Genomic DNA, 17870 nt, shown 5'->3' on the forward strand with positions numbered 1-17870 from the left:
ACAATCATGTCATTTAGAAGATAATTATCTATAAGTCTCTTGATAAACATTGAGGACCTGTTTGGAAAGCCACCCAGGTAATTGGAATTGGGTGTAATTAGATGTAATTGCACAGTTTGATCTGTTTGTTTGACCAAGTAATTACACAGTTAGGTGGGAATTGGGTGTAATTACACTCTCCAATTCTCAAGGGGGGCTGAGAATTGGGTGTAATTACACCCTATAATTCCAGAGTTACTTTTTAGTTTTTTTTTTCTTTCTTTTCTTTTTTAACTTATTTTTTATTTCTATTATCTTAATTTCTTTTTATTTTTACTTTTAAATTATTTTTTTTAAAAAATATTTTTCTTTTATACTCCCTCCGTTTCAATTTATGTGAACCCATTTGACTAGGCACGACATTTAAGAAAGAGTGAAGACTTTTGAAGCTTGTGGTTCAAAATAAGTCTTGAATATTTGTGTAGCTATAAATCATTTCATAATGTGGATTTGTTTCCAAATTAGGAAAGAGGTCATTCATTTTGGCACGGACTAAAAAGGAAATAGGTCCACATAAATTGAAACATAGGGAGTATTATTTATCTTTTATTTCCTTCCTTCTCAATCCCAGCCTTTACTTCATGTGGTTCCATGTAATTGCTCGTATTTTTTTTTTTTTTAATTTTATTAACTTAACATAACTATGCTATTATTCTAATTTTTGAAACTACACCTCTTAATATTAGAAAGAATGAGTCATTAACAAGCTTGACATATAATGAGTGACGTTATTAAAGGAGAATTTCGTTATGAATGAAGTTATAGACTTTATTTTTTCTTTTCTTTTGAATTATATTTACTTAAGTCACGTTGGAACTTACTTATGTAATGTTGGAATTTGACATAACAGTATTATGTTAAACTTTTTCTTTTGGATTTTGAATTTAGGTTATATTTTCAATTTTAATTTATTTGCTTTAGTACTATTGACTTGTTATTTCACGTTGCATGTTGTTTGTTTTTCACTTACAGTTGATAAAGTTTTTTGTCAAACATTTGAATAATGCTATGGCATTATATTTATAAATATTTTGTTTGTCAGACCTCCCATCCATGATGTTCTCACAAAAAAAAGTTTGCTTTTAAGTTTTATAATTAATTAAAATAAAAATATTATTAATTTGAAAAATATATATATATCAATTATTTTTTACAACATTAGTTACAAATATATGATTATTAATTAATATATTTTCTAGAAACAACGTGTTATTAAGTAACTAATTTATATCATTTATAAAGGCACATATTTTTTAATATTAATTTTAAATTTTCGATAATTAAATTTTATTTTTAAATTAAACAAACTGTGTAATTACACTTGTGCAACCAAACAAGTCGTTATAATTACAATACTGTGTAATTACTACCCTAGTAATTACACCAATTCCAATTACCACGTGGCTTTCCAAACAGACCCTAATTGGTAATCTATTGAAAATGGTACTCCCTCTGTCCCAATCTATATGCTCTTTCCTTTTTAGTTAGTCCAAAAAAGAATGATACATTTATATATTCAGTAACAATTTAACTTCAAATTTACCATTTTACCCTCAATGATTTATAGCCGCACAAATATTTATGACTTATTTTGGATCACAAATTTCAAAAGTCTTTCCTTTCCTTCTTAAACTCCGTGCCCAGTCAAACCCCTTCATATAAAAATGAGCCGGAGACTCAGAGGGAGTAAGTAATATGCCATCACTTGTTAAAATTCATTGATAATGTAAAAAAATTGTAAATTATCAGTGCATGTAATTAATTAAAATCTTTCCACGAAATGCTTCGTGCCCAAGTTACTCCATTGTATAATATATACTATTATTTCGCACTAACCGATTGATGCAAGGCTATTGGAACGTGCAGAATGCAGACATGTCCAATTTTATACTGAAAAACTGAAGCCAGGCTTACAAAAGAAATTCTATTGAATGAAAAAGCAAAAGTGATAAGTGATAAGTTAATAGCTCGAGTTGGACTATCTTTTCAGTTTTTGCCTTTCTTTATTCCACAAAGTTGTGTGAAAAGCCACCCCGAAGCTTCGAAAACGAACATATTGGCTCTATCTTTTCCTTTTGAATACATGAGTCATACCCATCGTTTAGGGAAATACATTAATATTCGTTTTTCTCTCCATGCTCACACTAAATTAAGAATTATATAACAGTTTATAAAATCTTACAGTAGTGAAGTTCCTTTAAAGGGGACCGCGTACAACCGGCCAACTATCTTGTACTTGTGCCACGCGAAGGACATCAATTTCCCCTTCTATATATAGTTGTATGAGTTAGTTGTAGTAATCACCATCATTAACCACAAAATACACTTGCTTTCTTCATTCAAAATCTTGCCCACAAATATAGCTAAAGAAGGAATACACAATGGTAGATACATTGACTGAATTATGCTCCAAGCTTGCTGGATTGATGTTCATTTTGGGCACAATTCAGCAACTTGTTCCCCATTCATTCTACAAGCGCATCAAATCCTTGTGGCATCGACTCGAAAACTATTTCTACCCCTATGTCCACATTACCATCGATGAATTCTCCGATGATAAAAGAAATGAAGTCTACAAACTTGTCAAAGCTTATTTGGGTACTAAGTCCAATAAGGATGCAAAGTATCTCAAAGCTGAGAAGTTCAAGAAGAGCAAGTCTTTAGCTGTTAGCTTGGATGATGGTGAAGAGGTCATTGATAAATTTCAAGGTGCCAAACTCTGTTGGCGCTCTTACAAGGAAACATTCCCTGATAATTCTCCAGGGGCCCGTTCTCAGCTTCCGATTGAAAAGAAATGTTACACGCTAACTTTCAATAAAAAACATCAAGACTTGGTCACTGGACAATACTTGAAGCATGTGATGGAAGAAGGCAAGGCCATTGAGTTCAAGAACAAGAAACAGAGGATTTACTCTAATGACAATGGGTATTCGAATTGGTATGGCATGTGGAACCACATCAATTTCGAGCATCCTGCAACATTTGATACTCTCGCTATGGACCCTAAGAAGAAGGAGGAAATAATCAATGATCTCGTTGCTTTTAGCAAGGGGAAGGACTATTATTCCAAGGTCGGAAAGGCTTGGAAGCGTGGCTATCTTCTTTATGGTCCACCAGGAACTGGAAAATCAACTATGATTGCAGCAATTGCGAACTTCTTGAACTATGACATATATGATCTTGAGCTCACATCAGTTAATAGTAACTCCATGCTTAAGAAGTTGCTCATGGAAACAACAAGCAAGTCCATCATTGTTATTGAAGACATTGATTGCTCTATAGATCTCACAGGCAAGAGAAAGAATAAGAAGAAGAAAAATAAGGAAACGACAAAAGATGAGGAGGAAGCAAGTGGAAATAAGGAATCAGACAAACTTACACTTTCGGGGCTGTTGAATTTCATAGATGGAATATGGTCAGCTTGTGGTCAAGAGAGGATCATTATATTTACGACTAATCATGTGGACAAACTTGATCCAGCTCTAATACGTAGAGGACGGATGGATATGCACATTGAGATGTCATATTGCAGATACGAAGTATTCAAGGTGTTGGCTAAGAATTACTTGGGCATTGAAACACACCCTTTGTTTCAACAGATTCAACGTCTAATAGAGGAAGTAGACGTGAGTCCTTGTGATGTGGCCGAGAACTTGATGCCTAAAAATGCTTCAGGAAGGCCTGAGGTTTGCTTGGAGAGCTTGATCCAAGTTTTGAACAAGGCCAAGAAAAAGGCCAGCTTGAATTCCCAGAAGAACAAAAAGTTACCCACAAAATTACTCAAAAACTTGTGGCCATCTAAAAATGTTGTTTGAATGATGTTATCATGTTTAATCAGGCTTTCCTACTCTTCTTTATGGTAGGCTTTTTCCATGTATACTGTCCATTTTGATTCTTAGCAAAAATAAGATGTTGTACTCTTCCTTCTCTATTTTTCGTTTTAGTATTTGTCTAACAGAACAGACTCATTTTGTTTCCAAAAGCATTGACCAATTTTGTTATGTCTAACATCATGCCTTAAAATAGACTCATCTGCCGTCACAACTCACAAATACAAATAACAGAAGAAAAGTTTTATTTGGATCATGTAACTAACGCATAGCACAAAGATCATTAGATGTAAGACAAGAACTCGGGCATGTCACAAGCAGAGAGCTCAACAATACAAGAAGATACATTAATTGAGTTATATATGCTTTTGGATAAGTGCAAAATTGTTAAAAGAAGTTGTGAAAAGAACATGTTTTGTATGTCCAGCGGAGAAAGTGTGTGAGAGGGAGAGAGTGCGTGTGAGACAGAAATCTCTGAAATAGATTTCATTAGTATATGAAAATATGATCCTTCTATAAGATATCATTTTTGTTGCGGAACAAGGTCAAAACCGCTTCTAAAGTATGCGAAATTGATAACATTTGCCATAAGAAGACTAATAAGAGCATATTTGAACCTACATGCATACATTAAGAGCTTATTTGGTCCAATTTAGTTCCTAACTGCAATTATGCAACAACTTATAAAGTTGCATTTATGAAGCAATTTGGTTGAGTTGTAGGCAAACACAAATATTATGATTTTTGACCCTTTTCAGTTTTTATTATACTAATTCTTGGACATGTGCTTTGCACGTGTATCCCATAAATTGGGTATCTAAAAATACGTAGAACTTATGCATACATATTCTAACAATATTTGATCAAACTATATATTAGAATTAAAATACACAAAAATTTAGCATTGTTCAATATCCTTAATAGTTTAACATATGAATAAAAGTATTTACGCTACGATGGACTAACCCGGCAAATTTGCCTTCCGAAATAAAATCACTTCGATGCTCCCATTCATTCCCTGTGAGCCCTTCTTTCCCAGTGATTCTCATTCTACCAATGAATTCTCTATAATAATTTGTAAATCTAAACCGGCTTTCCCATCATATTTCAAACTTCACGATGTAATAGTTTTCCTATGTAGGAATACGATGGACCAAAAAATTGGAAAAAATTGGCAGATTAAAGTCAATGGGATTTGACATTAGAGAAAGCCATTTCTTGAAATCTATTTACAACTTCCTCTTTATCATTGTTTTAAACTCAAACTCTCTATAAATATAATGTACAATGCTTTTGATCTTCTTCATCATGATATCCCAGCAAAGTAGATATGAGATATCCTTATATCTCCAGATTGTAGATAATTTCCAAATCAATTATAAATGAGAACTTCTACCAATAATAATCACCTTTCTTCTAGCCATTTCTTGCTCTTGAGTTTCAACATATCCTTTTTTCATAATGGTCGTATTTTAAATTTTTACATCTATCTTGGCACACCTCTCACGAACTCTTGTTCAACTTCACACTTATAATCTTCCAGGTCATAGAATTAAATCAAGGACTAACGAACAAGAACACACGCATTTATTCAATAACAACTACATAAGAATTGGTATTTGTATGTCATAACAGTCATATAACAATAATATCTTTTCTGCTACAATAAAGAGTTGTGAAAGCTTATTATTAGTGTAACTGCACCATCAATCAACAATAAATTAAGGAAGCAAAATTTGAATTGGAACAAATCATGAAAACGCACACTTTGAAAAGAAAAAAAAAAGACATTTGAAGGCAAGATCTTTGTTTCAAGATCTTAACGAACAACAAATGAATGGAACATCTGCAACCAAAAGCAAACTTATGTTAAAAGTCTAAAAGATTTGCCCGTAAAATTTAACCTGACCAAATTGGAGAACTTCGGTGTTAAATCTTGGAAATATGTAATAAGATGCCGCTCTAGATTTTATTGAAAGTTTGTATTATTTTAATATGATGTTATTTATATACAATAGAGATGATAATGAAAAACTATGACAGGCAGTAAAACATTGTACAAAAGGAATCCAAAAATAATACAAAACTTACCGTTGATAGTCACATCTGAATACAAAGCAAAAAATCGTTGTAAATGCTCAATATAAAAGAAAAACAGTAGAAGAATACAATATACTTTAATTTTGTCCACAGACTTGAATGTCTTGGAGGTGAAGGGGTATATCTCGAACGGTTACAGGAAGATAGAAAGGCAATTTCACACCATATTTTGTCTAATTCAAACCCAAACATTTCTGACTTTGGAAATTTCTTTCTGTAATGCATCATTAAATATGATGAAGAAGACCATAAAAATAGATCAAATGAATCGGGTCTACATTATTTTTTTACAACTCCAATAGTTTAGCTTAAAGTATAATGATTTGATTGATCAAGTGGTTAAATTCTCTTTTAATTGATTCATTTATTATTTGTTGGAGGATAAATTTACTATTTGGTACAAAAATATTTTTAAGAGTAATGTTTAGATGCGGGGAAAAAAGGTCGTTTAACTTTTAATGCACATTTTGGTAATTCAACTTTTCAACTTAGAGTCTTCCCACTATAGTGTATGTATGATGATATGCCTTTCTTTCTTCTTCTTTTTTTTCCATATAAAATTGTAGTCTAAGACCACTTTGACCAAAGTACACTTTGATATTTGAGGCTCACCGTTTATGTTGGGTTAAATGAGATCTTTCTTTACTCTAACAAGAATGTAGCAGTGCTTCTCAAGTCCTCCTACTATAGCCCTTATTCAAAGTTGTTTTGTACAATAATTGTATGTTTTATATCAGCAACCAAGAATTAACTAGCACTAGAATCTTTCTTAAAATCAAGACATGGAGTCATCATTCACAAAGTACCTCATTTTCTTTCCCGGACTTGTTTTTTTCTTATATAATACCTATGATTGTACAAGATCTACCATGATTTTTACATAGTAACTCGGCCAAAAAAATTCTTCTTTGTACTTGTACGTAGAGCAAGAGTTATGCAATCTAAATTTTTTCACATTTGCAGACAGAGAAAGGATGTATTGAGTTCAATTTGGTTAGAACCTGAATGTGTGAGAAAGCTTTGGAAATTTCAAACAAAATGTTTCAAGCAGGCGGACAGATTGCGGAAAAAACAATGCAATTTATGAACAAATAAAAGAATGAAAATTTCATATGCTTGCCGACCTGCCACAAGAAGAAAATACAAGATGAAAACAATGTGTTGACAGCTAAAGCAAGACAAAAAGTGCACAATTGAGTTTTTATTTATTAGGTTAAAAGAAAAGAGCAAAAAAGTATTACTTATTCTAAGTTGAATTTTCTAGTAGTTGTGATTTTTGTGTTAAATTCAGAGTTTTAAGATTTTTGTGTTAGAAAAGATAATTAAGTAATTTTTGTAAAAAAAAAAAAAAAAAGTGATAGTCAGGTGACCATCCATTTGCTCTGTTCTTTCCTCATTAGCAAATATATCAATAGATATACCTTTAGGACAATAGGTCAAACGAAAAATTGAAATATATTAGAGGCACAAATATTTTATGCGGTTTTTTAGTCACATAATTACCTCATGAAATGCCTTAAAATTTCTTAAAAAGTGAACATCTCAGACAAGAATTATCTCACTAAACCCAGTATTTCTGAAGGAACTACATTGTTTATGGTACTCTTGTTAGTACTATAAACTAAACACCTAAGAAGATAAATATGAAAACATCATCGAAAAAGCTTTTTTAAACGGCCACAACTTCTAGCTAATTTTGTTGAGCACTTTTTGTTTTTCTTGGGTTCTTTCTTGACTTCTTCCGAATCTTGATTTACCTTTTCCTTGGCCTCTTTCAAAGCCTGAATTAAGTTATTCAAGCAACTCTCAATCCCTCCTGAAGCATTCTTGACTATTAAGCTCTCTGCCACATCACAAGGACTCATGTTTACTTCCTCTAATAAACCTTGAATCTCTTGAAACAAAGGGTGTCTCAATGCCCAAGTAGTTCTTAGCCAACACTTTGAATGCTTCGTATCTGCAGTACGACATCTCAATGTGCATATCCATTCGTCCTCTACGTATTAGAGCTGGATCAAGTTTGTCCAGATGATTCGTCGTAAATATAATGATCCTCTCTTGACCACAAGCTGACGATATTCCATCAATGAAATTCAACAGCCCCGAAAGTGTAATTTTTTCGCTTTCGGGAGTCCTAATCAGAATCAGAATCAGAGTCGCTTGTTTCTTCTTTCTTCTTTCTTCTTTTCCTGCTTTCTCTTTCCAGTGAGATCAACTGAGCAATCAACGTCTTCAATGACAATAATGGAATTGCTTGTTGTTTCCATAAGCAACTTCTTAAGCTCCAAGTTATTCCTAACCGATGTGAGTTCAAGATCATAAATATCATAGTTCATGAAATTGGCAATAGCTGCGATCATAGTTGATTTACCTGTTCCTGGTGGACCAAAAAGAAGATAGCCGCGCTTCCACGCCTTACCAACCTTGGCATAATAGTCCTTCCCCCCTTGCTAAATGCAACGAGATCATTAATTATTTCCTCTTTCTTCACAGGGTCCATAGCCAGAGTATCAAATGTTGCAGGGTGCTCGAAATTGATGTGCTTCCACATAGTGGACAAACGGAAATACCAATTCATATTGTCGTTACAGTAAATCCTCTGTTTCTTATTCTTGAACTCTATTCCCCTGCCTTCTTCCATCACATGGTTCAAGTATTTTCCCGTGACAATCTCTAGATGTTGCTGATCGAAAGTTAGCGTGTAACTTTTCTTATCAATCCGTTTTTTGGACTTCCCTTGAGAATTGTTGTTGACTTTTTCCGTGTGAGTGCGCCAGCAGAGTCTGGCACTTTGGAATTCATCAATTATTTCTTCTCCTTCGTCCAAGATAACAGCAAAAGACTTGCTATTGTCGGATTTTTCAGCTTTGAGATACTTAGCACTGTTGTCGATGGACTTAGTACCCAAATAAGTGTTGACATATCTGTAAATTTCGTCTCTCTTTTCATTGGAGAATTCATCAATGGTAATCTGGACATATGAATAGAAGTAATTTTCGAGTCGATTCCAGAAGGATTCGATTCGCTTGAGGAGTATTTCAGTGAAGAGTTGTTGAATAGTGCCCCATATGAACATTAGTCCAGCAAGCCTGGGCCCTACTTCAGTCAATGAAGCTACCATGGTGATTTCCCCACCTTCAAGAACATGAAGGTATTATTGAAGGGGTGTATTTTTGTGAATGAATGCAAATGAGGTTTAATACATACAAGGATCATGGGCGGAGCCACCTTAGGCGAAGGGTGGTCCAGTGCTGGAAAATTATGCGGTGTACATAAGTTAAATGTTAGCTATTATGAGTATATATATAATTTTGCACACCCTTAACACAAGTGAGAAGAAAATTTGCACACTCTTTACTAAATTCCTGGCTCCGCCACTGACAAGGATATATATAGTGACCAACTTCGTGGGAAACAAGGAAGTTCATCAGTTAAACTAGGGGTGTCAATGGGACGGTTCGGTCGGTTATTTTTAAAAAAATTTACCATTCCAATTTGTCGGTTATTTCACAATGTATAACCAAAATTAGATTTTCTAAAACCATCCCAATCATGTCGGTTTCTCTTCAGTATCGGTACGGTTAGGTTAATTTTTGGGTATTTTACTTGTAAAATATCATCTAAGAATACAACCTAGCTTTATATGTTAATACAATAATTAAATGAATAACTGAGAGGCCTTTATATATTTGCTTTGAAACAACAGGGGAATGGCTAATTAGCTATAGGTACCTTCTAGCCAAATAGAATGAATAGATTTATCATAGATCATTTAATTTGTACTAAATAGAAGATCAGAATATAACCAACTAACAAGTATTTAAGAATCAATGCTATGGTGAGTATATTGTAATTTATCTCTATGCCAAAGTAACCTATATGGAACTCTAGAGACCTCCACAAAACTATATGCAGTACCATCAAATAAAGCTTCTATTTGTTTCTTCTGAAATATCTAACGACTAACATAAAAGCTATTAAAAAAACTACACAAAGTAATTAAACTGAAATGTTAACTATCAAGTATCAAGTAGCAAAACTATAATAGCAACAATAGGTTTGCCGTCGATGAATTGCGTGGTATATGGTATGCATATGAGTTATGACTGTACAACTTTGGGTCTGGGATATCCTTTTTAACTAAACCCATCAAGTACTCCAAAGTCCAGTGGCCAAATTCACTTTTATAATTGAAACATAACTTATAAAATATATTTTATATATTCAATTATTTATAATATATAAATATATTTCTACATGTAAGGCTATTCGGTTCGGTTCGGGATTTTTTCGGATTTTTTATAAATTAAAAATACCACTCTAATTATTCGGGACGGTTATAAGCTTAAATAAAAATTCACGGTTTTATTGAAAAAACTTTATAAATCGGTTCGGTATAGTTAGATTCGGTCGTTCGGTCGGTTTTTCATATTTTTTTGACACCCCTAAGTTAAACTACGCCGCAAGTCAGCCTTGTCTGTAGTATTTTAGTAGGATTCGAATTATATACATGGTAAGTTTCTTTTTTTTTTTTCTTTTTTTTTTTTATGAAGTAAGGCAAGTTTCTATTTTTATCTTATAATCTATAATACTTATTAGAAAAACTAATCTTGTGCACGTGTACGTGTATTTTGTTTTTTTATTACAAAATAAAGGAAATTGTCTTCTATAATTCTATTCCCACAATAAATAAAAGAGGGAAACACATTTTCAAGAAGGAAACAAATTGCTTCTATTCCTAAAACATTAGTACCTTTTCAACAAGGAATCAAATTGTTTACAGAGGTTTCTAACGTAAATAGAAGAGGAAACACCTTTTCAAAAAGGTTAAGCACCGACAGGGAACATTTTCCTCTACATTTGTCCTAAAGAAAGACGTAGGTGTAGTACTGTTGTATTCGGCCTCCCCACTCCAAAAAACAAAGAAGGGCCGCTTCCTACTTGGGCTCTACGAACGCAAAATTAAGGCTAATTGCTTCTTTTCGTGTTAACCATGTTTTAGGTGTGTTCGGTACAGAGAAAATGTTTTCCTAAAAAATATGTTCATCAAAAATAAGGGAACTTCTACTTATTTTCTCATGTTCGGTTGGGTAGTGAAAAATAAGTGAATTTCTTACTTATTTTCTGATCTTCTAACAGGTTGATAGAAATGAAAAATAAGTATATTTCTTATTTATTTTCTCATGTTTGGTTGGTTGGTAGAAAACTTTTTATGGAAAATACCACTCATGCACCACCAGCCCCCACCACCCCATACCACACCAAACCCCCACACCCACCCCACCTCCAACCACCCACCCCAAGCACCCAACCACCACCCTCCAACCACACATCTTCACCCACCGGTCTATCCAACCCTCCCACTCACCCACCCACTCATAAATTTTCTATTTCATATATTTTATTTAACTTTTATAAAAATGAGAACTTTTTTCTTATCCATCCCACAACCACCCACACCAAATTTAACCACGCAAACTTTTCAATTTTATAAATTTTTTATAAAGGTAAAATTAAATATGAAGTAGAAAATTCGGGAGGGGATAAGGGTGGGGGGGTGGGGGTGTAAAAAATCAAAAAAGAAAAAAATTTCAAAATAAAAAATAAAAAGCTTTCAAAACTTTTTCTTTTGAAAAGAAATTAATTTTTTTGGAGGGTAACTAGCCATTCTGTTAAATTAGCAACTTATAAACAACCATGAATAACATAACAACATAAAATAAACTAAATCGTGTGTATATAACAACATAATAAGCTATATCGTGTATATAACAACATAGTAATAAACAGCTACCTAAGAAGACAAATATGAAAACATCATCTAAAAAGCTTTTTTAAACGGCCACAACTCCTGACTAAATTTGTTGACAACTTTTTGTTTTTCTTGGGTTCTTCCTCGACTTCTTTTGAATCTTGTACTGCCTTTTCCTTGGCCTCTTTTGAATCTTGTATTGCCTTTTCCTTGGCCTCTTTCAAAGCCTGAATCAAGTTATTCAAGCAAATCTCAATCCCTCCTGAAGCATTCTTGACTATCAATCTCTCTGCCACATCACAAGGACTCATGTTTACTTCCTCTATTAAACCTTGAATCTGTTCAAACAAAGGGTGTGTTTCAATGCCCAAGTAATTCTTAGCCAACACTTTGAATGCTTCGTATCTGCAATACGACATCTCAATGTGCATATCCATTCGTCCTCGACGTATAAGAGCAGGATCAAGTTTGTCCACATAATTAGTGGTAAATATAATAATCCTCTCTTGACCACAGGCTGACCATATTCCATCTATGAAATTCAACAGCCCCGAAAGTGTAAGTTTTTTTCGTTTATTTTTTTTTCTTTCTGAGTCCGAGTCCGAGTCCGAGTCCGAATCAGAATCAGAATCAGAGTCGCTTGTTTCTTCTTTCTTCTTTGCCTCTTTCTTCTTTCCCTGCTTTCTCTTACCAGTGAGATCAACGGAGCAATCAATGTCTTCAATGACAATAATGGACTTGCTTGTTGTTTCCATGAGCAACTTCTTAAGCTCCAAGTTATCATCAACGGATGTGAGCTCAAGATCATAGATATCATAGTTCATGAAATTGGCAATAGCTGCAATCATAGTTGATTTTCCAGTTCCTGGTGGACCATAAAGAAGATAGCCGCGCTTCCACGCCTTGCCAACCTTGGAATAATATTCCATGCCCTTGCTAAAAGCAATGAGGTCGTTAATTATTTCCTCTTTCTTCTTAGGGTCCATAGCCAGAGTATCAAACGTTGCAGGGTGCTCGAAATTGATGTGCTTCCACAGAGTGGACAAACGCAAAACCCACCAACTAGTACTGTCATTACAGTAAATCCTCTGTTTCTTATTCTTGAACTCAATTGCCCTGCCTTCTTCCATCACATGCTTCAAGTATTTTCCCGTGACAATCTCCCTATGTTGCTGATCGAAAGTTATTGTGTAGCTTCTCTTTTCAATCGGTATTTTGGATTTGCCTTGAGAATTGCTGCTGAATTTTTCCGTGTGACTGCGCCAGCAGAGTCTGGCCCCTTGGAATTCATCAATTATTTCTTCTCCTTCGTCCAAGATAACAGCAAAAGACTTGCTGTTGTCGGGCTTTTCAGCTTTGAGATACTTAGCACCATTGTCGATGGACTTAGTACCCAAATAAGTGTTGACATATCTGTAAATTTCGTTGCTTTTTTCATTGGAGAATTCGTCAATGGTAATCTGGACATAAGGAGAGAAATAATTTTCGAGTCGATTCCAGAAGGATTCGATACGCTTGCGGAGTATTTGAGGGAAGAGTTGTTGAATTGTGCCCCATATGAACGTTAGTCCAGCAAGCCTGGACCCTACGTCAGTCAATGAAGCTCCCATTGTTTTTTCCTCACCTTCAAGAATATGAAGGTATTCTTGAAGGGGTGTATTTTTGTGAATGCAATTGAGGTTTAATACATGCAAGGATATATATAGTGATCAAGTTCGTGGGAAACAAGGAAGTTCATCAGTTTAACCAGGCCACAATTCAGCCTTGTCTGCAGTATTTTAGTAGGATTCGAATTATATACATGGTAAGTTTCTATTTTTTACTAGAAAAAATAGCCGTATGTACGTGTACGTGTATGTGTATTTTGTGTTTTTATTACAAAATCAAAGAAATTGTCTTCTATTCCTACAATAAATAAAAGAGGAAAACACCTTTTCTAGGAGGAAAGAAATTGTCTTGTGTTCCTAAAATTTATACATTTTCAAGAAAGAATCAAATTGTTTACTAAGGTTCCTAATGTAAATAACGGAGGAAATAACTTGGCAAAAAAGGTTAAGCACCGACAGGAAACAATTCCCTCTACAACAAACAAAAAATTAACTCTACAGTTGTCCTAAAGTAATTTAGGATTTAGTTAATTTGCATAAGAGCAAAAGTAATTTAATTGAAAGAAATTGTGAAAAAAACCTTTTTCGTACTTCAAAGAAACTTTACTATATTTGGCATCCATACTAGGAAAAATTATTCCAGTGACTGATTATCATGACAATGAGAACAAGTTGACTTGTCAATTGTCATCATTTGGTCCATATATGTCGGTCTAAAGAACTGAGTGTTCTTCCTAACTGTTTGTAACCTTAATATCCTTAATAATAAATAGAGAACTGATGTGAGAAAACTGAGATAAATTGATTTGATGAAGCCGGAATTTAGTGAGCGTGTTCTTGGGCCATCGTAGAAACATAGATAAGGTAGCCCGCGGAACAAAGAACAAAACTTCACTGACGGCTTTTTTCACTTGCATCATACATGCTAGGGTTACTGGAGGAAAACTAAAAAGCTTTTTACATCAGAACACTTCATACTTGGGACTCTACCAAGGCAATATTCAGGTTAATTGCTTCTTTCCGTGTTAACAGAAGTTCTTATCTTCTGGTAAACTTGTTATGTGCCAATGTGTTGCCTTGCTATCTCTCTACTCTTTTCCGAGCTCTTTTCCCCTAGATTTTCAAATTCAAATCACGCATTGGGTCAGACGCATCATTGATCTCTAGATCCGTTTAGACAAATTTTGAGTATTCATGATCTAATTTCTTCTTTTTTAGTAATTAAAACTGTTAAAGGCGCCAACACAAACATAAATTGCTCATCTCACTCCTGACCAAAAAGAACATGCTGAATTTCCAAAGAAACATTCACATTATTGAACTTACGAAGTCCTCTTAAATGGATAACAGGTTCCTTTCCAATGAATGCTCGACTCATATTTCTCTCTATTGTTTTACTTGGAAATTTTATCTTCGCAAATGAAGTGCAACAACACAACCTGAATATGACTTCAGAGTTCGGACAATGATCTAATTTTTCAATTGTTTTATCTCCCTTCTTCATTACAAAATTGTGACACTACTACAATTCCAACTTGATTTCTATGTTGCTGCGTCTCTTTCTATGCTATCAAATCTTCTTCTTTTATTCCCTTTTTTGTCCTTAATTCGACACACACTACTCCCTCGAAATAAAGAACTGCTTCCAAACAAATTCTTATCAACAAACATAATTGTATCAACACATAACTCTCGAATTGTATCAACCTCTCTTTAGGTGTCTTAATAATACTAACATTATAGTCTGTAGTATTAAAATCACTGGTAAAATCATTATTAGGCATGTTTTTTCTTTTCCCTTCACTACTCCTATTACTTCAATAAATTGTTAACACAGACTTTTTAAGTAAATTCATTCCGGCGGGGGATTAAGTAGATTCCCTATGATTAAGGGAAGCTTATGAAATTGAGAGACGGGATCCTATGATAATCAAGGCACAATAGAAGGTATGCAACTAATAGACCACACATAGCTTCTGCTTACACGTGTGAATAATTTTCATAAATCATCCATCTATGCTGAAGCAGTAAAGAAAACAGAAAATACTTACTCCACATATTAACTTAATTATACAAACTGTTACCGGCTAATAGGAGTAGTTAACCATAATACACATGTTCATCTCATAACCTAAGAAAGTAGAAATCACAAATCATTTCAAAATCAGCTCTCAATTTTCATAAACTCGCGTATTACTCAAAATTGATATACTTAAACATCGCAACTCTATAATAAATAAAACAAAACTTAAAACATCTCATTCAATCTCGCAGTAACAGCTCTAAGCTTAGAATAAACTTTACCAGCAGGTGAACCCATAATAAGACTACAAAGTGAATCTCTTGCAACCTTAATATTCGTAAAAGATCCCAATATATGAATCTTCGAATCCGCAATTACAATCCTAGTCTTCGTAGCATTCTCTATAGCGAATTTCGTCTTTCCTCCTTTCCCCGACAATCTACCAATAGCTCTAGATAAATGTTCACCACGTAATGTCTTAACATCCTTAATCTCAAACGAATCAACATATAACTCATCTAAACGAAGCAAAGCGACTGCATCACATACATCAAACCCTAGCATAAAAGCATGAACGAAATCAGCGCATTTTTGTAGGTTGCTGATATCGGGTGTGTCGGGTCGGGTTTTGAGTTCGACCCGGCGTTTTTTGAGATTCATTCGTATGTCGATTTTCATTTGTTCGTAGATTGGGTTGTAGATTTCCAACCATATTTTTTTTAGTGGAGTGTAGCGGTGTTGTGGTACTGTTACTTTGCGAAACTGGACTTGGTTGTCGGAGATTTCGTGGGCTTTTAAGGGTTGGAAATTGGGTTTTGCCGGTAAGGATGTTGTCGGTTTTTCTGTCGTTGGATTGTCGATTTCCATGGTTGCAGTGATAGAGGAAAGGGCAGGGAACAAGATTAGGGTTCTTGAGTAAGTGTCATATTGGCGTTCTATAAACTTCGAGCGGGCGGATACGTGGCATTGGGCTTTGAGATGGAACTAATAATAAAAATCAGCCCAGCTAGAACTGGGCCTATTTACGGAGCCCAGCTGACTAAACAGACACCACCCCACTTAATGATAATTTGTAGATATCATTGGTGTATGCTCAATGTATACTAAACTTTTTTTTTTGAGAAATTTACGTTCAGAGTAAGTATTTTATAAGATATTTTCAAAAGTCGCATTAATCTTTTTTTCTTGCAAAATAGCAGCTTCATATATAGGGCTAGCCAACGTAGTGTGATAGAATTTCCATAAATCAAGGGATTTGTTTCAATCCTTATAAAAATCTCTCATCATCTTAGTAACTAAGTAATTTACATCCTAATTAATACAATTCCTCTTTCATCATCATTTTTCTCACTAATAATAAATGTTTCATTCTAATTAATATGTACATATTCCTTATTGTATTATTACTAAATAAATACCCACTAAGTCTTCTTAATGGTTGAATTTAAAAAAAAAATTACATATTCCTTTCAGTAATGGAAACAATTTGTTTACACTAGTTTATGTTTTCAATTTGGTTAATATATTTACATGTATGTCTTTTATTAACCATGTATATCTTTATATGTAGACATCACGCATAAAATGTTCAATTTTTTTTTAAAATATACCTTTAATATATTTCAAATATATTATATTATCATACCATGTATGTCTTTATTATACTAGGTATATCTTTATTATATTTTGTGTGTGTGTGTATATATATATATATATATATCTTTATTATACTGAAAATATCATGCATATTTATGAGATAAATATGTTACATGAAAAAATATTTTTCAGTTGAAAAAACACCATGTATATTTATGGTATAAATCTATTTCTTGTGAAAATACCATATATATTTATGGTATAAGTATATATTTACAAAAATACCAAGTGTATATATATATATATATATATGTTTATGTGTATAATTAGATATATACACAAATGTTGGGAAGTTTTATTTTATTAGATATATACACAAAAATTTTATATGCACAATACATCTTAGGAGAGGAAAGAACGAAAAAAAAATTGAGTGATTGTTTTAGTTATGAAAGATAAATAATTTGTCCAAAAAATAGGAACTTTTTCTTTTGGGACTAATCTTAGCTTAATTCTAGGGATTCTTTTGAGGAGTTAATATTTACTTTGCTATGAAATGAAAACTAATATATATCATATATTTTTTTAACTATTGCCTTTTATGGTAAACTTTTTTAGTGCGGATTGTCCTTAACTCGCAGCGAAAACATATATATGTGCCCTATAAAATATTTACGAAAAGTATGCTCCATTTCCTTATTTACAAAACATATAATATATTACCTGATGGATTTTCATATATTTTTCGTTTTTTTTTTTTTTAAGAAAAAAAAAATTTAAAAATTTTTATATATATTTTTAATTATTTTTTTTTTTTTGGCTCAAAGGCTTAAAAAATTACCTCAATTTTTTGTGTATGAAATGTGTATATGTGAGCAAAATTTTTAATATATATATATATATATATATATATATATATATAT

General features: G+C 33.2%; 3 protein-coding genes and 1 pseudogene across 3 annotated transcripts; 1 reads left to right on the forward strand and 3 right to left on the reverse strand.

Annotated features, from left to right (window-relative positions):
- Nucleotides 1-2367: 2367 nt before the first annotated feature.
- On the forward strand, nt 2368-3970 carry LOC132047139 (AAA-ATPase At3g28510-like). The gene has a single exon (XM_059438043.1). The coding sequence runs from the start codon at nt 2421-2423 to the stop codon at nt 3852-3854; it is 1434 nt and encodes a 477-aa protein (XP_059294026.1). The 5' UTR covers nt 2368-2420; the 3' UTR covers nt 3855-3970.
- Nucleotides 3971-7496: 3526 nt separating this feature from the next.
- On the reverse strand, nt 7497-9102 carry LOC132047138 (AAA-ATPase At3g28610-like; annotated as a pseudogene).
- Nucleotides 9103-11473: 2371 nt separating this feature from the next.
- Nucleotides 11474-15100, reverse strand: LOC132047140 (AAA-ATPase At3g28610-like). The gene has a single exon (XM_059438044.1). It carries the CDS (start codon nt 13329-13331, stop codon nt 11787-11789), a length of 1545 nt encoding a protein of 514 aa, XP_059294027.1. The 5' UTR covers nt 13332-15100; the 3' UTR covers nt 11474-11786.
- Nucleotides 15101-15375: 275 nt separating this feature from the next.
- On the reverse strand, nt 15376-16309 carry LOC132047141 (uncharacterized). Its single transcript, XM_059438046.1, has one exon. The coding sequence runs from the start codon at nt 16216-16218 to the stop codon at nt 15577-15579; it is 642 nt and encodes a 213-aa protein (XP_059294029.1). The 5' UTR covers nt 16219-16309; the 3' UTR covers nt 15376-15576.
- Nucleotides 16310-17870: the final 1561 nt, after the last annotated feature.

Source organism: Lycium ferocissimum, chromosome 2 (genome assembly GCF_029784015.1).
Source record: "Lycium ferocissimum isolate CSIRO_LF1 chromosome 2, AGI_CSIRO_Lferr_CH_V1, whole genome shotgun sequence".
NCBI lineage: Eukaryota > Viridiplantae > Streptophyta > Magnoliopsida > Solanales > Solanaceae > Lycium > Lycium ferocissimum.